The sequence below is a fragment of the Lepidochelys kempii genome, chromosome 11 (assembly GCF_965140265.1).
Source record: "Lepidochelys kempii isolate rLepKem1 chromosome 11, rLepKem1.hap2, whole genome shotgun sequence".
Classification (NCBI taxonomy): Eukaryota; Metazoa; Chordata; order Testudines; family Cheloniidae; genus Lepidochelys; species Lepidochelys kempii.
Genome location: NC_133266.1, coordinates 44071629 through 44098673, shown reverse-complemented (window position 1 = coordinate 44098673; position 27045 = coordinate 44071629). Strand labels below are relative to the sequence as shown.

The 27045-nt window shown below is 40.0% G+C and overlaps 1 protein-coding gene across 19 annotated transcripts in view; it reads right to left on the bottom strand.

Annotated features, from left to right (window-relative positions):
* Positions 1-27045, bottom strand: part of AGPS (alkylglycerone phosphate synthase) — a 180230-nt gene that overhangs the window by 85133 nt on the left and 68052 nt on the right. For all 19 annotated transcript variants that reach the window (XM_073305970.1, XM_073305969.1, XM_073305972.1 and 16 more), the window contains 5 exons: positions 26476-26547; positions 23003-23082; positions 16038-16118; positions 6324-6449; positions 3776-3884 (listed from right to left, as the gene is read on the bottom strand). In XM_073305970.1, coding sequence (XP_073162071.1) covers positions 3776-3884; positions 6324-6449; positions 16038-16118; positions 23003-23082; positions 26476-26547 — 468 coding nt within the window. The remainder of the gene's footprint in view (positions 1-3775; positions 3885-6323; positions 6450-16037; positions 16119-23002; positions 23083-26475; positions 26548-27045) is intronic.

Genomic DNA, 27045 nt, shown 5'->3' with positions numbered 1-27045 from the left:
GGAGCTCCAGTACCCTTCTTGCATAACTAATTGCTAGCAGAAATGCAGTTTTCATTCTTCTCGTCAGATATGGACCTTGCCATGCCAATTTGCTGCAGCCTCATCAGTGAAGTGCAGAGCCCTCAGACAACCACCAAATCTGGTCAGAGGGCAGTCATTAGTGATGTGAGACATGGGTCTTTGGCCACAGCTGCATGTGGGATCCTCTCATTGGCCCCAACGGTTGGAAGGCTGCCTGCACATTGACCCTGTTCTGGACTGGTCTGTTCAAAATCCCTTCAGAACAGCCCATAAATGGGGGAAATCAAAGCTGGGTACACACATGGTTGGGTCAATTATAAGCGACTGGTTTCTGATGTCAGCCGCAGATGGCCCAACGGTTGGAAGGCTGCCTGCACATTGACCCTGTTCTGGACTGGTCTGTTCAAAATCCCTTCAGAACAGCCCATAAATGGGGGAAATCAAAGCTGGGTACACACATGGTTGGGTCAATTATAAGCGACTGGTTTCTGATGTCAGCCGCAGATCATTCTTCACACCACATCAATACCTCAGAGAAATCTGGGTAGGGCAAGTGGGCCTACAACAGCATGCTTTTGGGTCGTTGAAGAGGTCTGTGTATAGTGATAGTGGTAGACTTGGGTTTGCCCTGATCTTTCCAACAATTCTGGCTGTAGCAACCAGAGGGCTGTGTGGAAGAGTGATGTGGCTTAACACAGGGAGCAACGTGTGTAATCACCCCAGTTATGATGTGCATGGTTGAGTGCAGTTGTGTGCCAACCACCTTTACATAAGACAGATGGAGTCAGACCAGAGCACAGTATTCTGCTGCAGAGTAAGAGAGGGCTAAACCAGATGATTGGCGATTTTGAGCATTTGCTCCCTATAAAGTGCTGGCCAATTTGCCTAAAAGGTTGTTACACCTCTTCACCTTAGTCACAGTTTTCCTCGGGTAGATAAGATAGGTGAGAAATCTATCAAGGGTTACTCCAAGGTAATCAGCAAACCGCATTCAAAGTGCTTTCTAGAGCTGAATCTTGGGTTGCCTGAAAACTGGCAATGCCAAACAGTAAGTTGATGGTGCCAATGCAGACTGCAGTGAAGATACAGGAAGAACTGATCACGTTTTGGTGGCAGGTGATGCAGACAATGCCGATGAAGCTGAGGCGGCTACAATTAGAATCAGACAACGCAGAGTGCGGCAAAGGCAGACAAATCCTTTGCTGCATGAAAGGCTTGTGGCATTGATGGCACTAACAATGGAGGTAAGTGTACAGCCACTGGAGATGGAACCAGATCCAATAATGCTGCTAGGGTTGAAGATCTCTCCAGTAAAGCAGAAGGCACGAGTCTCAACAACCCTGGCGGATGTGGAGTCTGAGTGTTGGTGCTTCTGACCAGACCTCACAGAATTAGATGACTTTTTAAGTGCTTTTTTGTGGGACGAGGAGCACGCTCTATCAATCTCAAACAGTTCTGAACACTGCAAGGAGGCCACACGACAGCAAGATTTCTCACCCAAAATTGTCTTTGGCGCCTTGGCAGCTGAACATGAACTACTCATGAAAACTTTCAGTCATGGTCAGCCTCTGAGGAGGCAGATGTTGCCATTTCGAGAAGATAAAATTTAAGACAAAACTTCTTATATTTCTTTGTCCTAGTGGGGAACAATCTACAGCTAGGACATATGTCCCTCACCTAAACAAATTAAGCAACTTTTATGCTTATCGGTGACAGGGATAACAGCCCTGCACATATCGTTTAAATCCAGGGGATTCTGCCATGGCAAAAAACCTACTAAAACAGTTCTTAGCTAGAATTGCAGTAAAGTGAACTATAACTATACAAAGGAGAAAATCTCTTTTCTGAGCTGGCTAACTGAAGCTCAAAGGCAACAGGGAGATCCAACTCTTGCTACAGGTGGTAAGAACAAATAGAGGGAGGCCACAGCCACTCCCATTTTATGCCTTCTGCTCCACACACGAGGATGGCAGAGGCCATGCCCTACCGAATGGTACTGATGTCAAAAGTCTCTGACTTGAGTACAGTAGCCGCACACACCTGTATAGTGTGAAATATATATGTGCACAGTTACTTGAAGGAGAAGTGGCTTTTAACCTGCAGTTTCAACAAATTTAGTAATTAATTAAATTGCAAACTCTTCAGGACAGCAACTATGTGTCTCTATATATTTGTGCAGTGCCTAGCACAGTAGGGATATAATTCTGATGGGGCCTTTTGGAGCAACTGCATGACAAATAATGAACAAACTGGAAAATGTGGAGCATGCAGTGACAAGTCTATGGTGTAAGCAGATGGCAAGTTTATCAAAATCCCACAAAAAGGTTAATAACTAGACTAAGTTTGAATGTTTTTGGAACTTCTCTCCACCCGATATGAGTAGCTTACATTCACCCTGATTAAGAGTTATAACAGACAAAGGGGATGATAGTGCACTTCTTACGACTTAAAAAGTAGTCAGTATGAACTTACATAAAGATGGAAACAGAAGTGATAGAGTTGGGGAACTTTTAGATCATGTATGGAATTTGAAGAAAGTGTGTTTTGTTCTAAGAACTTAAACCCTTCAGTTCTCAGAAATCCAAGCAGCTACAAGGAGTTCTAAAGACTATTATTTGAAACAGTCACCTCCTCTGTATAACATCTGAAAAAGATTCTCTTTCACTGTAACTTATGGCAATTTTTTTCTGTGCAAAAATTTAACAGCATTTGCAATAGGTGTTCCTCAGGAACTTTTAATTTAAAAAGCTTTTCAGAGTTTTTGGTTACCTACGGGACTAGTATGGACACCACCTCATGGAGGAAATCCTGCAGGAGTAATTAATATGTACCAACTTTACCTTATATTAGGCTGTTTAAAAGATTACTTTTTGAAAAACAAAAACAAGGAGAATAAATAAAAGGATACCGAACAGGAAAAGAATGCACTACTGGACAATTTTATTCATCTGCCGATGTGAACACTTCATTTTAAGTTAAATTTTTGAGTACAAATTTTTCTCTATGCACATGTGTAATATATTACTTACTTCCACTTATGCATGAAAATGGAAATTATTCAACACAGCAACCTGCTTGAACAAAGCCAACTAGAATGATTTAAATAATTATAAAGAGATACAAACCCAAAGGACACAACATATTAAGAACTTTTGGAAATGTATTGCATGAATTTGGCACCATGTTTCACTTAAATGTGTAAGCCAAAATTTAACTATGAACATTTGATTACTCCCAAGCAATTTTAAATATGAATAGAGTCAGTTACATCAAATTTCTTTAAAAAAAACAATACGTCCTGCATTAAGTAACATGGTAACAGCAGGTTAAAATAGAGATTTCATTACTGCATGACAAACACAAACAAGAAGATAAGCTCAGTATTGTAATGATTAACATTTTTTCAGATGTGTATCTGACAATGATTTGTAAACCTATTAGAATTTCCTAAAAGCTTGAGTTCAAAAATAAATTTATTATAGTTAGAGACACGAGGCTTGTTTTGAGCATGCTTTTTTGTGTGTTTGTGCAACACAACAATAAGGCTGTGACGAGAGCCACAAAGTGGTACCAAAATAAAGGAAGGTTCTTGCACAGTAGTACTTACTACCCATTAAGTGAAAAACAATGTTTTGAATAAATAAGATTGTTTTGAAAAACAATGTTTTAATAAATAAATCCCAAAGGCTTTCAAACCATTACAGAAACTGATGTAATCTCACAAACTGCATCTTAATATTACTTTTGTTTATACCTTCAGATCCCATAATGAAATGATGGATGTCAGGTCCTGTTGACATGCGAGGTACTTGACAGCTTTTTTCTATTATTCCTCTTGGGGTTACCATTTTTATATGAACCACCTGTTTAACACATTATATAGTGATGACTATACATTCATTCAGTATTTAACACTCAAGTAATTAACATATATTGATTAATATATTCATATTAAAATTTCCATTTACCACAAAATACAATTTAAACTTGATGTAATTATACTACAAAATTTGGAAATCCTATAAATCACCCCCTAGAAATTTTGTGACGTAACCTGCTAGCAACTAATAAATCTAATACAATTCAGTTAGCCAGTGAAAGCACAGATTCTTCTCATTTTTTGCCAAATCAAACTTTTCTCTTTTGTCCCTTGTGTATGCCACAGTAAATCTACAATTAAACATTTTGTTGGATTTCTCATGATATCCTAGCCTATATCTTCCTTTTGTTTATGTCTCATGATTGCATTGGTTAACTCTCACATATAAATACTTACTATATCACAGGAAAATAGTAGAGAGAATGAATTTTTAAATTTAGAATCCCAAAATCATTCTCCATCAGATATAGCAATTTTAACATAGTTAACTTTGGCTTACAGAGGAGAGTATCACCATAAAAAATTATTTCCAGTGGAAATGAAAAAAAAATCCACATTTATTGCAAATGCATTTTTACATAGCAGCTTGACTACAAAGCAGAAGAACTCCACTCCCTGTAAACATTTGAACACTTATTTTAAGTCTACCATGATAGCAGGAAATTGACAATCCAGATACAGTGCTAAAAATCCTCTTTAACCTCACTATATTTGTTTCTACTCTAATGTGTCCAGATTGCTTACTGTACACCTGTATTTTTTATATAAATTTTTTATTTCTTGCTATATCAGAATTAAATAATGGAGATAAATTTTTACTGTAAGAGTTTTCAAAGCCAATAAAATAGGAAATTTGAAAGCATCTTAAATTCAACAAACTGCATTGAAGCCTCAATGCAAATTTAAGACTCTTGAAATGTACGTGCGGCTCAACAATATAACCCGATGGCTTCTCCTGAGCTCTTCATAAGACCATGAAGACTGTTTCATAACATGCATATTTACATAGTAAACTGCACTTTTATTTAAGCAGTTTGTATAACACAGCAAAAACATTTAGATATTTAGATAGCTCAGAAACAGAAAATAGACTCAAAATGAAATTTATCTGAAGATTTCACTACATGCAAATAATACGTCATTATTAAATATTTGTTATGCAAAGTACCAAAAAAGTGATTAAGCCACATCAGCCAACTGGCTATTATTAAACATACCACATTCACCAATGTTTTAATGGACTACCAACCCAGCAGGTAGGTTGCAGGACCATCATCAAAAAAAGTTAAGAACTAATTGTTTACCATTTTTAAAGATAAGTACATAATTCAAATATCAAGTCAATATACATCTGCTGCTGAACTATATTTACATTTTAATGGATTAAAATGGATTTGAAAGTTATTCTTCCTCCTATGAAAGATGGTTTCACATGCCAAAGTTTAGCTTGATGCAAATTAAGGTCTAGAGATACCCAACCATTTGGCATAACCCTTCCCTGCACATGTAAGTTAAATAGAAGGACGCCTCAGTTACCAGGGCACAATCAGATGTCATATCTTGATAAAAAATCATCTTTGTTCGGATACCCTAGATGTTTCAGTCCTGTAAGGCACTACTAGACAAAAAATTTTGGCAGCTACAGACTATGTAAGCCATCAAAATATTTAACCTCATCTTGTACAAAACGTTTTTCCACCTCCACTCTCCCTGCCCCCATGCCTACCAAAATCCCAGTTAGTTACATATTGGTCCATTGGTATGAAAGATATTCTGTTCTAAAAGTGACTTTTTTAAAAAATAGGGCAAGGACTCTGGCCAGCTGAGATTGACAGGAACATATCCTTCTTTAAAAAAAAAAAAAGACAACCCCCTCTCCCCAAGAAAGCTGTTTTTCTTTCACAACACGTAACACAGCAGCAATGACAAAGAAATTCAATGAAGCTTCAAAACGGAAGGTGACAATACTTTTTATAAAGAGTTTAGTCTGCCTAATTTTTCTCTCCCTCACACACACATACACCCGTATATATAGCAGAGAGAGAGTGGGAGATGCATAGTAGTTTTTAAATTACCCTTATATTAAGGCTGCTTCAAATTTGAAATAAGGCACTTCCCTTTAGTAAGCAATGAAGCCATAATACGATTCTGGTGTCACTACTGTAAATGTTTACTAACATTTTATTTATGAGAAAATTTACAGTAATGATGACAGAATGATATTATAGTTCCACTGTTTGCTAAAAGGGAGTGCTTTATTACAAATGTTAAGCAGCCTTAATATAAAGGTAATTTAAAAGAACTGCTATACACACACCCCACTTTCTCTGTCCCAATTAGGACTAATTTACAGAAGCCAGAACCGAACGTTCCAAATTGGAGGGGAAATACTAGATAAAAGGAAATATTTATAAAAAATTACCAGATCTTCAATGTTTCCGTAGATGTTCTTTTTCATGCCTGATGCGCGTGTGGCCACCCATCCTCCAAGGGAGCTAAATTCCATAGAATCTGGTTCATGGCCTGTACAGTAACCACTCTCACCAAGCTAAAGATAGAAAGCAATACTCCACTGGTGTAAGATAATATGTTGATTACTAAACAAAAACAGACTAATTTTTTAAAACATTTTAGATTAAAAACCTACTAACGATAGGAAGAAAAAAAATAAGTACCTTGAACCAATATTATTCAGGTACAGAGAGCCAACTCTTTTGAGATTTAAGTATAAATTTGATACAATGAAGTGGTTCTGTTTCTACTGTGCATATGCTAAGCAGCATATCATACTATGAGGCCGGTTTTCTCATCAGCCCCCCTCACCCCCACACATTTTAAAACAAAGACCGCTATTGTTTGCAAAGATGTGATTCAAATACATGTGTAGAAAGATAACTAAGTAACTTCCAACTTCACTTAAACATTTCCAATAAATAAAGCACTTAATCTTTTGTTCTTTCTATCCTAATGTGATGTGCAGTAGAGGTCTGCAGAAGTTCTGAGCAAATTGCTTGTATTTAATTCTCTCACGAAGGAATGTGTTAATGCACAGCCATCTGGTTGGGCTTCCTGTATGCAACACCAATGACAAATCTGTAATGCAGATCATGCATTCCTGTACATTAAACAGTTACTTGTTTCTCATTTTTCTATATTAGCTTGGCTCTGCCATTTGTACAACACGTGAGTGTGATTGAATCCCCTTAAAAATGCAACACCAAAGCTGTCCCCCTGAAATAATGTAAAAAGCCAAGCAATCTTGTGTTGAATGGTACAGACCCCACCAACTGCATTTACTAGACTTGAGACCATCTATTTGTGTTGACCAATTTGATAATGATCCAGTTAAATGTTTGCCATTTTCAAGTATGCTATCTAGGCAACGGACAGCAGCTATATTTGTACACACATATGTGTGCATGTGCACACGCACATGCTTGTGCACACACACTATTCTGTTTGAAAACACTTTAAAAACATTAAGGTTGCAAAGTTAACCACTCAAAAGTGGCACTCAATGCCAGAATTTATTTTGCCTGCACAACCTTAATTTGACCTCCCCCTTGTGTGTATGCTTTATTTTAGTCTTTAATTACATGAACAAACTATTTTTCCCCCACAGGACTGCTGTCTCAATGCACAGCTGTTTGGACAGTGCTCAGTGAATGAGCAGCTATTCAATGGATGATATAGGAACTGAGGCAGAGAGAGATTAGGGTCAACTCTTAACACTAATTTTGGGTGCCCTATTTGAGACGCCAATGGCCTTATTTTTCAGAGAAATTAGCATTTTATAGCACATCATTTGTTCAGAGCACAGCTTTCAATGACTTTAGATGTGGTGCTGAGCACTCGGCACTGCAAGCCAGAACCTGTGTCAAGTTGGGAACTCCCAGAAGATGAGGAACACACTATTAGTGGTCATTAGTGAAAATTTTGGTTTAAGTGACTTGAGTACCGTCACACAGGAACTCTGTGGTGGAAGCAGAAGGCAGTTTTCCAAGGTGGCATTCAACTACCTTAACCACAGGACCATCCTCTCTCTTCCTCATATCCCCTGCCTCATTTCACTGCATACTTTCCAACTAATAAGATGAGGGTCCTTCAGACAAATAGCTTCCATCAACTGTACAACTAAATAAGGCAGAAGTCTTGGGAAAAAGTGTGATTATTCATTACGATGGCCTTTAATTACATATACGTGGAGTGGGTGGGGGAAGGGGCAAGTTAAGGTCAAAAAGCAACTTTAATTCTGGTATTTCCTAATTTTTGTTTACTTGAGTTTGCAATCTCAACGTTTTTTAATGTAGTTTATTGCATGTAGTCCAAGTTGTTTTTCAAAACCATAGTGAAAAAACAATCTATGTTTGTTCAACAAAGTTGGAACCTTTAAATCCATGAGCTCTGCCACTTGAGCCAACAGAGCAAGTAATAGCAGTAGTAGGTTGTCACCCACTAGAGGAAGGTAAGGCATGTTTTGCACTATGCTTCACAGCTATTTGTATATCCCTGTGGAATTTTTTTTAATAAATATAACAATTTTATTTTTCTGGAATTTCATGTTATTTTTCTGGAATTTTATTTGATCCAGCAAAGAGTGAGGGATGAGGGTGGGAGGGGAGAGAAGATGGTTCCTACACCCAGGGGAGAGTGGCGTGGCAGGCCCTGGGGGGGTGAGGGGATTGCAAACCAAATCCACCTCACATGATGGGGGTATGGGCAGGTCAAATCTGAGTGGTGCTGCAACCCTGCTATCTGGTCCTATTATCCCCTGAGGACAGGGATAATAGGACCAGATAGCAGGGTTGCAGCACCACACAGGTTTAACCTGCCCACACCCCCATCATGATGATGGGAAGGTGGCCAGGCCAAACTTGAGCAGTGCTGCAACTTCATGTGCCAGGTCACAACATCCGGTACGGGAAGCCAGGCCCAGCACCAAGCCACAGGAGCCACTGCTGAGGGGTGAATTTTTTTAATTAATTTTGTTTTATATTCTTCTTTTCTTTTTATTGAGTGTTGTTTTGTATTTGCTATAAAACCCAGGGCTCTAGCTATTGGCAGAGAAGCACTGAGACTCCAGAATCTTGGGTTCTATTCCAGGTTCTAAAGGGATCATAGGCTAATTGCTAAACCTTCTCTCTGACCCCCTTCAGCATGTCTTCCTCCCGATATTAGGAGGAGGGAAGGATGGTAACACCTCTCCATGCCTGGCTCCTCACCCCCCTCTTTATTTCATTCAAGTTGTTCCAATCCTCCTCCTCCTCACTGGGTGCCAGCAGGGGGTACTTTAAGCACACGGGAAAGTCTCCCTGCGCTCCGCTCCAGTGCCACATGGCTCCTGGGTACCTGGAGGTGCAATGGAAGGCACAGTCCTGCTGCGCCCATGCAGTCCTGGGATTGACCGTGCTCAGAGCGTGCTCAGCAAAAGTGGCAAAACAAACAGGTCTCTACTGAGTATGTGCAAACTGTCATTCAGCAACTCGTAACTTGGTCAAATTTGACCAACTCTGATGCAAGGAAAAACCCCTCACCAAATTTCAAGTCCCTGCTCCAAAGCAAGGAAGCTCCACAGCTTCTCAACAAAATGGTTAAGATTTTTTTTTAAATGGGCACAACAATGATTTTTTCCCTAACTTGTTCCGAGAAACAGATGAATCCTTTTTGCTGACATTTTCCAGAATAATTAAATTTCAGCCCAAACAGTTAAAAGTTTGGCAGAGTAATAAGCAACTGAGAACAGGGTCTTGTAATAGAAAGTGTTAGACAACTTAATATTTTAAGAAATCTGCCTTGCTCATTAACAGATCTGCTACAAAGCCAAAGTCATTTTAATGGATTATATAAAAATAATTTTAAAAAACCCTATAAAGTCACATCTTTCTATTCCAGCATTTGAGTTTCAATATTTTCAGTTTCAATACAGGTTTGACTTGGCACACAGGTTTTCAGCTCCATTCAGGTTTCTTCTGCCCTTATCTAGATAAGCATTGCCACATCTGTCAGCCTGTTCATTCTGGTTCTAAAGATTTTAGCTCTAAGCTAAAAATAATTAATTTAGGAATTAAGTTTGAAAAGTAGTTTCCTTTAAGAATGAAGCCATTCTAATATTCAAAAATTGTTATTCTGAAATGGCAGCTATTTAAGCCACACAACATTATGAATGCAAGTTAGCGACTTTTTTTTTTTTTTTAAAGTATGACATATTCCAACTCCTCATTAATTAAAATCACAACCATGAAAATTGCATTATTAGACTCCAAAAAGGTACCTAACTTTCTCTTTTTATAGAGCCAAAAGGTAGCACTATTTCTAATACTTTTGCATAGAACTTTCAGGCAATTACGCATACAATCAAAAAGGGAAATTAAACTCAAAATTCTGACACTGTGGGTTTGGTGTACCCATTGCCACCCTTTGGGTGCACATCTGTGTATCAGACTCCTCTACCCTGATCATTTTTGAATATGCAGACCCTGTGGAAATTTTTCAAATGTGTTTAAGTTACTTAAGCATGTTAGAAAAATGTACCTCATGTCAAGCCATGGAAGACTCCAGACAAGGTTGAAAAAAAGGAGAGATGGTGCCGCACTACATTGTCCCTTCCACCCCCTCCAAGTCCAACAGCCACGAAGTGTAGATGGAAAGTGTGGATCTGTACTAAAACTCTATTTGAAGAGCTACAGTTCCCAGGTGAGTAACTTTGCTCCTTCAAATACAGATCTGCATTCTTGGGAGATTCCCATGTAGGTGTGGACTGAGCTGCAGGCAGAGCATTTCCATAAACTGGGACATTCTGAAGGCATGCCTTGGATCTAGCCAAGTATGCCATGTTTCTACCCAGGATTCTAAGCACTTGGACAAGCATTGGGAGGAAACAGCATGGCCCTCTGCCCACCATAACCATAAATAATCCAGGGGATTTATAGAATGTTTTGTCCTATTACGGCCCCTTTCAGCATCTAGCTTGCATAACCTGACTTCCCTAGCTGCCAATGCATCTTTAAGGAAGACTATTATAGATAATCTGATTCAGACAAAAGTCAGTGACCGCACTAGGGATTAATTTGGTGTCAGGTTGTACAGAACTAACGTACACTTAAAGAGGACTGTATAAGAAAGGTCAGCAAAGAAAGGATGGAGCTTGCTGGCTCTCCTAACTGAAGTTATTGTTTCAAGGAACAGTCTACAGACACAGGTGACAGAACAGTTTCCTAATGACCCAAGAGTCCCATCATTTGCCAATATCTCACCTGCTCTGCACCTCCAATCCCTCCATCTGTCCCCTTACCCCATTCCCTCTCAAGATCCTCTTTCACTCTTCTTCAGTCTCTGCTCTCGCTTCTTCCTTTCAAACTACAAGCAAGATCTAGTAGATACATCCTGAGAAAGGCCCTTGATTCCATCTTCAAGTATTGTCCCACATATCTTCTTTCATTCACTTTAAAATAATCAAACAGGCCATTTACAACTTCCAAGTTTCCCCTCCTCTAACTCAGTTTTGGATACACTCTAATCAAGCTTCTGTTCTCTCCACTCTACTGAAAATTCTCTCCAAGGTCTTCAATGATTTCTACCGAGCTAAATCTTAAGGCTTTACCCCACATTTGATCTTTTTGCTGTTTTTGATAACTGAACACTCCCTCCCTCCTAATTCTGTTGTTCTTTGGCACTATTTCTTTTACCCTCCTCTCACCACTTTCTCTTTCACCATCCATCTCCTTCTGCAGTTCCTCTTTAGGAGTCCCTCAAGGCTATCTCATCTGCTCACAAGGATTCAAGTTTCAGAGTGGTAGCTGTGTTAGTCTATCAGCAAAAACAAGTCCTTGTGGCACCTTAGAGACTAACAAATTTATTTGGGCATAAGCTTTCGTGGGCTAGAACCCACTTCATCAGATGCATGGAGTGGAAAATACAGTAGAAGGTGTCTCTCTCTCTCTCACACACACACACACACACACACGAAAAGATGGGAGTTGCCTTACCAAATGGGGAGGGGGTCAGTGCTAATCAGAATACAATGAACAGTAGAATATCATGGGAGGGGGGAAAAAAATCACTTTTGTAATCATTCATACTGTTAATTGAATTTTTTTCCTGGGATGGCTCACTGGCATCTAAAGCATAACAAGAAATTATCTCCACTTTCCCCCATTCCTCTATTGCTGTTTACTCAACCAAGCCCTATAAACTGAGAGTCAAACTCCTCTCTCCCTTTCTCCCCACATATCTCAGCCATGACCACATATGCTGTTTTGCCTCCTCAAGAATCCAACCCTTTCTCTCTGGCTTGATAGGTAAGATGTTGATTGATTCTCTGGCCATCTCCTATATTGATTACTGCATCTTTTTTCCTCTCCATCCTCCTAAACCCCGATCAGTCACCCTCCAATTCATCCAAACTACAGCCAACTCTATTTTCCACTGCATGCATCCGATGAAGTGAACTGTAGCTCACGAAAGCTTATGCTCAAATAAATTTGTTAGTCTCTACGGTGCCACAAGTACTCCTTTTCTTTTTGTGGATACAGACTAACACGACTGCTACTCTGAAACCTAAAATTATATAGTCTTCACCCACTGTTCTAACACTCACCACCCCATGCTAAACTTGATTTCACCCACTGGTTCCACCTTGCACGCTGCATTACATTTGATCTTGTCTTTACTTTCCAGGACTTCACTGCAGCCTACATTTTCAGAACTTTTCACCAACTCTCAGATCTGCTACAGTAGAGATACCAGCTTTAACGCCTTTTAACGTTCATTTCCATCTCCCATCGTTTTTTCATGCTGCCCTTTTCATGTGGTTGCCATCCTACCATTTCCTAAAACTTCTGCCAAAGACTTACTTTCTGCAATGCTGAGTAGTAGTGAATAAAAACTCTGTTATTCCCTCCTCTGTGTTGCTCAGTGCTTCTTCCCCCACCCCACATCTGCCCTTCAGAGTGTAAGCTCTTGTGGGCATGGACTATTTATATATCGGGTACAATGCTGAGCACATTGTGCTTAAATTAAAAATAATCACAACCAGAACATCTTGGTTTTAGCGGTCTCCCCCTTTAGTATTTTCTGTTATTAACTTAATCACTGATATTTTAATAAGCATTTTTATTAAACAACTTGATTGCAAGTTTAACACATTGCCTAATTCTGTATTCCTTCATACCCTTGAAATCATAGTGAAGTCCCTAACATATATTTAATGTGCCCAAATATATTTAATGTGCTAAAACCTTACCACGAATACAAATTTATATTCAGCACTGACCAGATTGTCAGCCAGAGCCTTATATTACTGTGAGGAAAATTTCCATTGAAAGGTCAATTCAAAATTCCATTTCCTAGTCAAGAAGCAGCTCTGAAGGAAAAACTGCAAGAATTTTAAGTTTAATGTACTATTTCAATTTGGCAGCTGCAGCAGGAGAGGGATTATGATGCCATATTCTAGAAGGAGGAAAAATTGTATGGCATTTAAAGGATGGAATAGTTGGTGAAATATCAGAAGTTACTAGCCTAGAAAAATGTCATTTAAATTAAGGGAATATGCTCTGTGCATTTTAATTCTACCCTTTAAAAAAAACCCAGAGATTTGAAAAGGTTAAAATATTACATCAAGTGATAAAAGAGGATATAAAATAAGAGGCATGAAAGGCCAACTCTCTCACCAGCAACAGTTCTGTTGGTAAAGTCTGACACACATCTCTTTGGTAAAAGCTATAGTACCCTTTACCCCTTAATAAAAAGATGCTCTTCAATTAAATTATTAAATTCCTTTATCAGAAGTCTTACTGCTTCAGAATCTTTTCTTACAGGTGTACTGAAGAATGCATTTATGCCTTAAAAGGGTGGGTTTCTTAAGTCAGCAATTAGTCCATTCCATGGCATACCTGTAGTTCATTGCTCTCTTCCATGTTAGGAAGGTTCGGCAGCTAGCTTTGGACTCCCACTTGCTTTATCATTGGAAGTCAGAGTACCCCCAGAAGGTGTTAAGCAAACATCTACCACCAGCTGTACATAGTTGAACACAGAGCTTGAAGGGTGCTGCGGCTTCTCAGAAAACATTGCTACAGTTACATCTTTATTAAGATTAAGACCAACCTTCTGTTTAAACAGACTCTTAAATGCTCTAAAATCCACATGATTACTTGGATTGCCTTGAAATATGGTGTGCCTCGTGGGAGAATGGGACTTGACGACTGAGCAAATTTTGGAGCCATTTAACCTCCAGGTTCCCAAGATACAGCTGCCCCCCCCCCCAAAAAAAAAAAACAAAAAAAACCACACACCACCCTAGTTTTAAGTTGATACATTTTGGCAACTTTTTTCATGTATAGATAGAGATGAAGCCAGGACTGAGATTATTGCACCAGGGCAATATTGGAACATTATTTTTTGAAAAGAAAATAAATTACACCCGCAAATCCTCAGGGAGAGGGGTGGGTGATATGGTCGGGGGGCGCATCCGGTGATGGGCAGGACACCAGGAAGGGGGACATGGGGGTCTGTGTGATAGGGGGTACAGGGAAGGACAGGGGCCACTGTAAACCCCACATTCTCCCCTCTGGTGTGTGCCACAATATGGGAGCCTTCTGAGCCCTTCTCCCTGTGTGCACACACCAGAATCTCAGTGACCCCTGCCCATCTATTGGAGCCTGACCAGGTGTGGGCTAGGGCAGGGACTGCCTTTCAGCGGGTCCAAGATTCTCTTCCTACCCTTCCACTGTGATCTGGGAGCTGTGGATCCCTGCCCGTGGGGGTGCCTGAATCCCTCCCCATACCCGTCTCATGTGAGCAGAGATCTGTGGGCCTTATCTAGGGAGATCAGAACCCCACTTCCTGTGTGTACCAGGATCCAGATGGCCCCAGCCCATCTATTAGGGTCTACTGATCTACTTGAGATATAGTGAAGAAAAGCTGTATGTAAGAACTAGGTATTATCGCTACTTGTCCAAAGGAGCATCTGAACTGAGAGAAATGAGTTAACTTATAAAGCAAGGCCAAAACTCCACCCAGGAACAATATTACAATCTACCCCTGGAAAGAGTTCTCCACTTGCCCTATGACTACTTCAGAATCATTTCCAGACATTAGAATGAGGAAAACTTCTCTCCATTACAAGAGAGTGCAAAGACAACTAATTCCCAGACCCAGGATTAGTTTACTGGGATTAGTTAACTAATTCCCAGACCCAGGATTAGTTTACTGGGATTAGTTAACTAATTCCCAGACCCAGGATTAGTTTACTGGGATTAGTTAACTAATTCCCAGACCCAGGATTAGTTTACTGGGATTAGTTAACTAATTCCCAGACCCAGGATTAGTTTACTGGGATTAGTTAACTAATTCCCAGACCCAGGATTAGTTTACTGGGATTAGTTAACTAATTCCCAGACCCAGGATTAGTTTACTGGGATTAGTTAACTAATTCCCAGACCCAGGATTAGTTTACTGGGATTAGTTAACTAATTCCCAGACCCAGGATTAGTTGAGATTAAATCTAACCTTAAATTTGACAGCACATATCAGTAGCTTAAAGTTAAACATTCTTACAAGAAACTTAATTAGTAAGATCACCATTAAAAAGCCAAGAAGGGTAGAGTTTAGGTTAACTTTACAAGAAACTCAAATATCTGAAAATGTGTTTATCTTAACTATGTATTTCCAAACTACCTTAATTTTCTCCCTCAGAATCACCAAATCTCCCATCTACCTGGCTGGATATCAGAAATGTGTAATGCAGATTTATATATTTAGTTTCATACTTATATGTATTTGATACTAAGTGTGATGCTTTGCAACCACACTTTCGCTCAAATGGAAGCACATATTGCATGCTAAAAATTGACAGCTCACTTTTGGGATACTTCACATGGGATTTGCATCTAAGGTTAGTAAGGATTTTTCCAATTAAAATTTAACAAATATCCAGGGTTAGACACAGTCCATAACTTCAGATATAATTCTTACAAATTTGGTAAGCATAAATGGTAAGCAAAAGTGGGCATGAAAATTTGTGTAAGGATTAGAATACAATTCAATGACTTAGATCAGACACCTAAAACAACTTTAATTAGGTAGGAATAATCAACCTGAAACAAGAAATATTGCAAATTTAATAAGAAATTGAGAATACCTGTCTTTCCAAATCTTGTCCAATAATGCCAGCCTCTATATGAGCAGTTAAGTTCTTCTCATCTATCCAGAGAATTCGATTCTGTTGGTAAAAAAAAATAAATAAATAAATAAAATCAGATGTTAGAACACTACAGTTCTGGAATTTACTTATAAGTGACCGTGCTTCACAAAGGATGTTTATACATTAGCAAACTTGTAAGTTGTAATTTCCCAACAGTGTAGCTCCACCTATGGTGGCAGCAGCAGAAGCTGAGCAGACAAGACTCAGGCATTTTTACCTTCATGTCATGTAGTCTTGTCTACAATACTGTTTTCACGGTTGCTACTGTAAATGAAGATGCATCAGCGGTAAATTATGGCTGAAAAGTTTGCTTGTGTAGGCACAGCAATGTGAAGCAGAAAAACCAGAGAGAATGAGGTGTCACAAAATTCTGGAGGAAGAGGAGTGTCCAGGAGTTTCATATCTGGCATACAAGGATTTAATTATCTTGAACGATCTAAATTTCAGCACCTAAGAATAAAAAAAATTCTGGTGCAGCCCAGGATTAAAAAGCTAATTCAATTTGGAAGCTCAAATTTCATTCCTTCATGCCCCTGCCCTCTTGTATTTTACATCAAGACGACAAAACTATTTGTGAGGTATTTAACAAGGTAAGTTCAAGCCTAGCTCAGTTTAACTTAAATTTAAATATTTAAATCACTGAGCACTATAGTTACTACTTCAACTGGTGGACCATGCTCTACATTCACTCCAGAATGCACAAATGAACGTGAGAAGAAGAGAGAATGCCTCAGTACAAATTCATTAAACTCTAAACTAGCTAGTCTGACAAAAGAAAGGATTGGGAAAAAATAACCAGAGGTAAGAATCAGAAGTCTAGGCCAAGCCAGAAGAGTTGGTGGAGAAAAAACTGGATCAGCAAATTCAGTCAGACAGCCCCCCTTACAGGAGGAATGGTATCACAAGAGCTTTGCCCCTCCTCCCCCCCCCCGACCCTTCACCTAACAATACGAAATGTAAGCCCATTGTCCAGGATGGCAGAGAAAAACATATGAGGAGTAACATCATGAAGATGATTTGAAGACACAGAAAACGGTAATTTTTTTTAATCATTTGCTTCAAGATGTCAAATATACCGGTCTCTAGTACATTACAATACATGTAGATGACTTAATAGTTCAATAAAAATGAAAATAAAAATCTAAGTAGTAATTGTACTAAGTGTGTGTCTGTTGATCACCTGAATGAAATTAGATTGTTTCTGTAACTGAATATTTTAAGGATAGTAACATTGCATCTTTGCCATACACACAGGGAATATCTACCAGACTCTGTACCACACAGTGTCAATGTGTCATGGCCCGAAGCTTTATTATTTTTTTTTAATTTTTTTAGTTTTATGTAAAAATTAGTTCTGATGACCAAAAAATCAGATGTGGCCCAGAGGTTAAATCTATAGGCTTTCTTGGAGGTGTGGGGATCTCAGCACTGCTGAGCCCCAGGAATCCTCTGAAAACCAGTCCCTTTTTGAGCCAGCAAACCTTTGTAACAGAGGTAAAGGGGGCTGAACTGCCCCAGCCACCTCAAGCTCCTTCCACGAAACCCCACTTTCTACTGAAGTCAAACTCTAAGGAAAAGGGAAAGGTGATCAGACAGTGTGAATATGCAGAGAACACTCTTGAAGAACCAGTTGCTTACCATAGTAACTTTTCTCTCCCCAAGCTGGCTCTATGTATTCACACTTGTGGAAGTCTAGAGAGAATGACAGGCCTTAAGAAAGGTGGGCTGAGGAGTTCTCATTAAACAAGGACTGGGGAACTGCTCTCTCAAAAAAAGCATCAGATCCACCCAACTGTGTTGATTTGCAGCTTTCTATGGTAGAAACATTACTGAGGCAGGTCTTCAACATTGCTTTAGCTTTAAGACCATGAGGTACTTTGGCACTACAAGAAATTGCCATTTTTTAGACAGATACCCAAAGGCTACAAATATCTTGCTGACTTCTTGATTTCCTAAGTGCTTTGGTTTTATCCAGATAACTCAAAGCCTTTTTGACGTCTTCAATAAGGAACGTGGCACCCCAGGCCAGTAAGTTTTCTTCCAAAATCTGTGATTGTGAACACAGGGTTCGATTCACATGGGTCTCTCACCACTTTGAGAAAGACATTAAGCATGACAGGATAAGGACACAGTACTGCACCAGAATGTAGTTGCCCTGTATGTGGCTTTGGAACCTTCGAAGGGCTTCACCACTCTTATCTGCAAGAGGTTGATGCTGATTCCTTTCTATGCAGTTCTATGTGACCTGCACTGTTCGCTATTTCAGATATGCTCCCCACCTCATCAGGCTGCCTGAGTATGTCGGTCTGGAAGAGCTATAGGAAGACCCTTGTGGACATTCTCTGGGATCATCCACCATCCAAGGGAGTCCAGGACCTGGTTTGGGATCAGCATCTATCTTGCATACATTCCTGTTGTGGTTCCTCACCATGAGGAGAACCTTCTGGAGACGCTTGATATGGGATTTTGCCAGGGGGTCATTTCTATATATTAAACTAGGAAGCCCAGTGGCTGGAGATACTAAGCTGTGGATAGCTGTGTATTCCTTAACAGATATCAGGTTCTGGATTTTCTCTCATCTGTCCAGTGATGGGTAAACTTTGGCCACATATGCCTATATCCATCCCAGCTGAGCTATCTCTGTGGAAGGGATCAATGAGCTTTTCTTGGTGTTTATCACAAAGCAATGCAGTTGAAGCAGCTCCACTATCCATGTTGTGGCACTGTATGCTGCTTCTTTGGTGGGAGCTCTGTTCAAAATGTCATCCAGGAAAAGACTGAGGAGAGTGCTCAGAGATGCGAGTCTGGTCCTGACCAGACGAAAGGCCGAATGGCAGTATTTTATACAGGTAGTGGGCCATCCAATACGCAAATCTTCACGGACATTGGTGACATGGATGTATGAGGATATGTAGATCTGCTATGTCCACTGAGGCAAGGAATCACCTTGGATGGGGTGCTACTTGTTGAGGCTAGGATCTCCATGCTGAATCTGATCATTTTCATCCATTTGTTCAGTCATTAGACATTTAGGAGGGCTCTGACTCCTCCATCCCCGTGTATGTTTCTAGATGATGAATATGGAGTACAGCCCTAAAAACCTTTCTTCTGAGGATATCAATTCTGTTGCTCCTGTGTTTGCAAGTTGTGAGATCTTGTTTAGCACTAGTTTGCATTTGGTAGGGTTGCTTGAAATAGGTGATTGGATAAGGTGAGGTTCTTTACACATGCAGCTTAGTTAACTGATCCGAGGAGCTTAAGTTAATTGAATCATTCAGTGCCTCAGAAAACAGATCTTTATGCATGTTATATCATTGTTCCTCTACAGTGGTACTCTTTGAAACAAACAGTGTTTAAGTTCTCTTTAAATGGTGTTTATTGCAATGTGTCCTTACCAGGATAACAGGCACCTATTACATGTTCAGAGTAGGGCTGTCAAGCCATTAAAAAAATTAATCACAATTAATTGCACTGTTAAACAATAGAATACCATTTAAATATTTTTGGATGTTTTCTACATTTTCAAATATATGGATTTCAATTACAACACAGAATACTAAGTATACAGTGCTCACTTTATATTTTTGATTACAAGTATTTGCACTGTAAAAAAACAGTATTTTTCAATTCACCTCATGCCAGTACTGTAGTGCAATCTCTTTATTATGAAAGATAATCTCACAAACGTAGAATTATGTACAAAAAATAACTGCATTCAAAAATAAAACAATGTAAAACTTTAGAGCCTACAAGTCCACTCAGTTCTACTTCTTGTTCAGACACTCATTCAGACAAACAAGTTTGTTTACATTACATTACAGGAGATAATGCTGCCCGCTTGTTATTTACAAGGTCACCTGAAAGTGAGAACGGACGGTCACATGGCACTGTTGTAGCTGGCATTACAAGGTATTTACGTGCCAGATGCATTAAAGATTCATATGTCCCTTCGTCTTCAGCCACCATTCCAGAGGACATGCATCCATGCTGATGACTGGTTCTGCTCGATAACTATCCAAAGCAGTGCAGACTGACGCATGTTCACTTTCATCATCTGAGTCACATGCCACCAGCAGAAGGTTGATTTTCTTTTTTGATGGTTCGGGTTCTGTAGTTTCCACTTCGGAGTGTTGCTCTTTTAAGACTTCTGAAAGCATGCTCCACACCTCATCCCTCTCAGATTTTGAAAGGCACTTCAGATTCTTAAACCTTGGGTTGAATGCTGTTGCTATCTTTAGAAATCTCACATTGGTACCTTCTTTGTGTTTTGTCAAATCTGCAGTGAAAGTGGTCTTAAAATGAACAACATGTGCTGGATCATCATCCGAGACTGCTATAAAATGAATATATGGCAGAATGCAGGTAAAACAGAGCAGGAAACATACTATTTGCCCCTAGGGAGTTCAGTCAAAATGTAATTAACACATTTTTTTTTAACAAGCGTCATCAACATGGAATCATGTCCTCCAGAATGGTCGCCAAAGCATAAAGGGGCATATGAATGTTTAGCATATCTGGCATGTAAATACCTTGCAATGCCAGCTACAAAAATGCCATGCAAACACCTGTTCTCACTTTCAGGTGACATTGTAAATAAGAAGCCGGCAGCATTATCTCCTGTAAATGTAAATAAACTTGTTTGTCTTACCAATTGGCTGAATAAGAAGTAGGACTGAGTGGACTTGTAGGTTCTAAAGGTTTACATTGTTTTGTTTTTGAGTGCAGTTATGTAACAAAAAAAAATCTACATTTGTCAGTTGCACTTACACAATAAAGAGATTTCATTATGGTACATGTACGAGGTGAATTGAAAAATATTATTCCTTTTGTTTATCGTTTTATAGTGCAAATATTTGTAATAAAAATAAAGTGAGTACTGTACACTTTGTATTCTGTGTTGTAATTTAAATCAATATATTTAAAAATGTAGAAAACCATCCAAATAGTTAAATTTCAATTGGTATTCTACTGTTTAACAGTGCAATTAATAGTGATTAATGTTTTTAACCGTGATTAATTTTTGAGTTAATCGCGAGTTAACTGCGATTAATCGACAGCCCTAGTTCAGAGGGATGTCCAGTTTGTAGTTCAGACAACAATATTTTTCACCTTACTCTCCTGTTTCACTAATGATATCCGAGGTCCATATCAGATTTTCTATATTTTAAACAGATATGTTAACTAATCAAGTCACAGTAAATTCATTTACAACCTGTAGTTCTCATTTACTGTTAATGCAACTGGATGACTGAGAAGAGCATCATAGCACAATTATTGACTTAAAGTTGCTTTTTTTCCTTGACCAGAGGTTCCCAAACTGTGGGCCACAGATCACTTCTGGTCCGCGTACGTGAGCACTGCTGTCTCTGCTCCTCAATTCCACTCCATTCAGGATGCCTGTGAAAGCAAGGAGCAGCTGCCACTAGGAGCAGCTCTTTTAAAAGAGAAATTCTCTCAGCCAGGTTGAAAGAGAAAGCTGCAAGCTTCCCTGCCATCCGAAGTGTCATAGAAAAGGAGTCAAAACCCAGTCTTTGCTCCCAGGCCAATGAAGTGCTCTGAGGAGTGATGGAGAATGGAGAAGCAAGCCAACACAGCTTTGCAAAATGTTACAGAATACAATACTAGATTAAAAATAGGATGTCTTTTCTGAAAGGTAGCATTTGATTATTGAACATCCACAAAACTGTTTTTACAAGTGTACAATCCCTCCTACCAATGGAAAAGTAGTAAATACAGAAAACAAAGTTTCAATAGCACTAAGCATGTGACAAACTTGAAGTCTCCTTGTAATTCTGCAACATAGCATATAATACATACACTCACTGATTTAAAGGGACACTGTCAACTTGAAATCTAGTCAATTTAAAGATAGTTTAGTTCAAAGTACTACCACGGACCATGCCTGAGTCCTCCCCTCCCAACCTGTGTTTTGTAAATGTTACTGTGCAAAAAACACTGCAGTGAAACTGACTCTACGCAAAGTGCACTCAAATGCAAGTAGTAAACAATGAATATCTCCCTCTAATATTTCACTTACAATAATCTTGGTTTCAGAGTAACAGCTGTGTTAGTCTGTATTCGCAAAAAGAAAAGGAGTACTTGTGGCACCTTAGAGACTAACCAATTTATTTGAGCATAAGCTTTCGTGAGCTACAGCTCACTTCATTGGATGCATAAAAGTGGAAAATGCAGTGAGGATATTTTTATACACACAGACCATGAAAAAATGGGTGTTTATCACTTCAAAAGGTTTTCTCTCCCCTCACCCCACTCTCCTGCTGGTAATAGCTTATCTAAAGTGATCACACTCCTTACAATGTGTATGATAATCAAGGTGGGCCATTTCCCAATAATCTTGGGTGTTGTTACTGCAGCAAGCAAAAACTGTTGTCCCTTTAAGACCCCTGTAACTATGCTAAGAGTCTTAACACTTTTTTTTTGGCATTTGTCTATTTGTAACAAATTTATGTATACTGCTATTTTAAACAGTAACCTGCACATTCACATGTCATTAGCAAGAATACAAGAGGCATTCAATAGAAAAGAAAATGTACTGCTATTTTGTTAGGTTCCTTCACAATGGTCATCATGAAGTATACACTAACAAACACCAGCAACAGAACAATACTGGACCTCTCTCTCTGAACAGGGTGTGCTTCCAATGACCAGTAGTCTACGTCTATGATACAGCTTTTTAAAGTTGCATTCCACTTGCTTTTGGATATATAATAAAATATTGAAGCTATTTAAAAAAAATTGTGGGCAAACTTCTTTTCCCCCTTTTTCACTCTTGCAGCATCAGGTAACGACCAAATACTACAGCAATTTGTTAACTTTTAAAACATTCAGTACACTTAAACGTTGCATCCTCTGAGGTTTCCCCTAAAATTTGTATTACATACCATTTGTGACGTATCCAATGAAACAATAGTTCTTCTCTCATCTGCAGGACATTCAAGAGCACTAGAAACACTTGTTCCTCCTGCAAATGTTGGAGATATCAACTTAGATTGAAATAGTTTCCCTTGATCTTTGTTATCCACATTTAACTAAGACATACATTTTAGGTATGAGGTATGTGTCACTTTAAAAAGTTGCGTAACACTAACTGTTTCTGTGAGAGTGCATTACATTTGCACATTCACATTTGCGGGATGTTCCCCTGGCGTTTCAGAATTTCTTGAAAGTTCACAAAAGGAGTACCTGTTCAATTGCATAAATTTCACTTTGTCATGCCAAACATTCAGAGCACAGGCTAAAGGAGGCCATCAATTTCCCCAACCATTTCATTCCCTTCTTTTAAACCCCAGAATAGAAGTTTAAAGAGGGAAAAGGTGGGTGTGGTGCAAATATAGAGAAGCACCACCCTCAAAGAACCACAGTTACTGGTAAGTAAGCTTTCTTCCTTCAAGTGGCCTCTACATGTTCCCCCTCATGAGAGTCTTACTAGTAGTACAATGCCCCAGGAAAGTGGGCTGAGGAGTTTAGTTAAACAAGAATAGCAAAGCTGTCATCCTAAAGCAAGCATCAAATCTAGATGCCTAGTTGAGAGAGCAGAACTGCATGAGTGTGTGAATAAAACCAAAGGTCACACCTCTTTTGACCAAGATATCAATCTAAAGCACTTTTGTCATATACTGCATAGCAGCCAGCTCAAGACCTCAGACTTCTCAAAGGCTAGAGAGAGCACATAAGAACCTAGAGATGAGTATATGAAATACCTGTTGCGGAATCCGACCAGAGGTGGGGTAAAAGACAGGTTCTACAAATGGATGTAGCAAAGGAAGTTGAATCTGAAATTAAACCCTTTTGGAAGAGGCAGATATCTCAGCTACCCTTTTAATGGTTCTCTGATCCTCACGAAGTTGAGGAAGGTCTCTATTAATATGGCTACATTATTCACAGATTAAGTGAGGATAAGAAAAACGAGTCTGAATCAAGTTACTCCAGGGAATTGAGAGCAAGCTCTTCATGTAATGTTCACTCTTGGTAGGTGAAGTTGCCTTGTTCCTTGAGCTGTCCAGGTAAACCTGGAAGACCAAGCCAGTCAGCACATAGGCCAACCCAAATAGCACCAAAAAAAAAATTTTCAAATCAAGAGACTCTGGAATATCCTCTGATCAGGGGTTCTCAAAGTAGGGCCGCCATTTGTTCAGGAAACCCCCCCGGTGGGCCGGGCCAGTTTGTTTACCTGCTGAGTCTGCAGGTTCGGCCTATCACGGCTCCCACTGGCCACGGTTCACCGCTCCAGGCCAATGGGGGCTGTGGGAAGCGGCGTAGGCCGAGGGATGTGCTGGCTGCCCTTCCTGCAGCCCCCATTGGCCTGGAGCAGCGAACCGCGGCCAGTAGGAGCGGCGATCGGCCGAACCTGCGGATGCGGCAGGTAAACAAACCGGCCCGGCCTGCCAGGGGCTTTCCCTGAACAAGCAGTGGCCCTAGTTTGAGAACCACTGCTCTAGATCAGGGGTGGCTAACCTGTGGCTCCGGAGCCACATGCGGCTCTTCAGAAGTTAATAGGCGGCTCCTTGTATAGACACTGGCTCCAGGGCTGGAGCTACAGGTGCCAACTTTCCAACATGCCAGGGGGTGCTCACTGCTCAACCCCTGGCTCTGCCACAGGCCCTGCCCCCACTCCACCCCTCCCAAGCCTGCTGTGCCCTCGCTCCTCCCCACCCCCAGAGCCTCTTGCACACCACGAAACAGCTGATCAGGAGGTGCGGGGAGGGAAGGGGAGGTACTGATCCACAGGGCTGCCAATGGGTGGGAGGCTCTGGGAGCTGGCGGGGGGGGGGGGGAGGGAAGAGGTACTGCTGGCCCTTTGGAAATGTACACTGGTAAATTCTGGCTCCTTCTCAGGCTGGCCACTCCTGCTCTAGATCTATATATGGATCTCCACTAGATCATTCTGGCACAGAATGAGTCCTATGTTGAAAGACACAGGCTCACTGACAGTTGTCACCTACATGGTCACCAAAGAAGGGTGAAGTCTGATTGAATCCTCGAGTTCTGCAATAATTAAAGAGAGTCACCATTGGAATTAAGAGAGGCAGAAAAGGGGATTCCAATCTGCCTACTGCACTCCCTGGATATGGGATAACTTTTCTCTTTTGTAATGGCACAGAATGCTCCAAGGCAGAGATTCTCTCCTAGCCCCATTTTCTTACCCTGATATGCTTAAGGGCAAAGAAGAGCACAACTGAGATCTCCAAAAACGTCAAGCCCAACCAAGACCCTGTTTCTCGGTTCTGTTTGGCATGAATAGAAGCAAGCTCAGCTAGAGGCTTCCACAGAGCTGAAAGACTTCAGAAATTGGGAGTCCGTACAAACACACTGACTCCCTTGAGGACAGAGGCACTTTTGAAGTCTCCAGCACTGAAAAACCTAGGCACCAGACAGATGATGATGGAAGTGGTTTCCTCAATGCCAGAACTGCCCTCCGGATACTGCCACTGCTCTGACTTGGAGCTTACAAAAGGTGTCAGTTCCAGAACTGGAAAGTCTTCTGTTTCCCCACACAGGACCTGAAAGGCCTCTCCATCTCTGTACTGAGGACAAATCTGAGGGGGTTGGGCCACAAGACCTTCCCTCATGAGAAATGTCAGGATCTGAATGTGCCTGTCCTTTTGAGCCTATTGTGTAAAAGGCCCAACGTGTAAAACGCTATACCAAGGAATGTTTTTCTCTGAGGCACATCAAATGCTTGGGCTCAGATGTCAGGAATCTGAACTGACTTGATGCTTCAGAAATGAGCCAAGAATATAACTGAGCAATGAACTATCTAAAGTTCACTGTCTAAAAAGCCTCAACAAGATTGATGAAATTACCAAGAGAAAAATATATGCCCACAGCTAACTGCCAAAAAAAGGAGGAACTGCCTGCATGTCTTCTTGTAACTTCTGCTCCCAATGTTTGGTGCTGCATGCTCATTCAGGCCCAAATGGAAACTGCTCTTCTAGAAGGTACCCAAAGTGCAGCAGTGCTAGTGGGAATATGCAGATGCCACCTCAAAGAATAAATTGCTCCTCTTGTATAGTGAAACATTCAAGTGCTGACAGATGTAAAAAGGCTTCCACTAGATTTCAGTGAACCAAGCACAGCAAATAAGATTATAAATTCTATGGGATCTATTTGTCTTCAAAATTAAATTAGTTATTAACCTTGCCAAAGTCTTGACATATGACTACTTCTTTAAACAGTACTTTATAAATATATACTCAACATCTCTAAACGCTCAAGACACACCTGTGTAGAGTTGGCAGATTTATTGGCATGACCTCATGCCACTAGCACTAGTCCCTTGAATTGAACTTAAAGAAATATGTAACTTTATAGTTTAAATTTACCCTGCCAAAATTTTTAAAGGTACAATACTCACCACCAAATGGTATTATGCAAAGATTATGTTTGCAGGCTAGTTCCACAATTTTAACTACGTCATCATGGCAACCTAATTAAGAATAAATAGATTCCAGTTAGAACAGGCTTTTGAACAGTTAGCTTCAATTTAAGCACACTTACTAGTTGCCTGCTAATTCTTTAGGGCTTGATTGGTACTTTCAAGCATTCTAGTAGTGCAGTAGCCCATTTTCAAAGTGAGAGCAGAGACATCCAAGAAGAATAAATGGGCTCAAATAGACAAAATTGAAGTGAAACAATACCACAAATATACTGAGGCTGTGGAGTTATTCCAGGCTGAAAACAATGTCAGGTTTAAATTATACAGAAAGCACAAGACTCCTGGCCTACCCAGGGATCATCAACAGCGGGAACTTCCAGAGCAAAAGAGACGGACAGACAATTCAAATTATTCATTGTGTAAACTTTACAGGTATATTTTTCAATTTAATTTTTAAATAGGTATCTCAACTACATCGAGCTGAAAACTAGATCCAATTTAACTGAGATGAAAAATAGCTGCAGTTTTGAAAGAGGGCAGTTCTTAGTG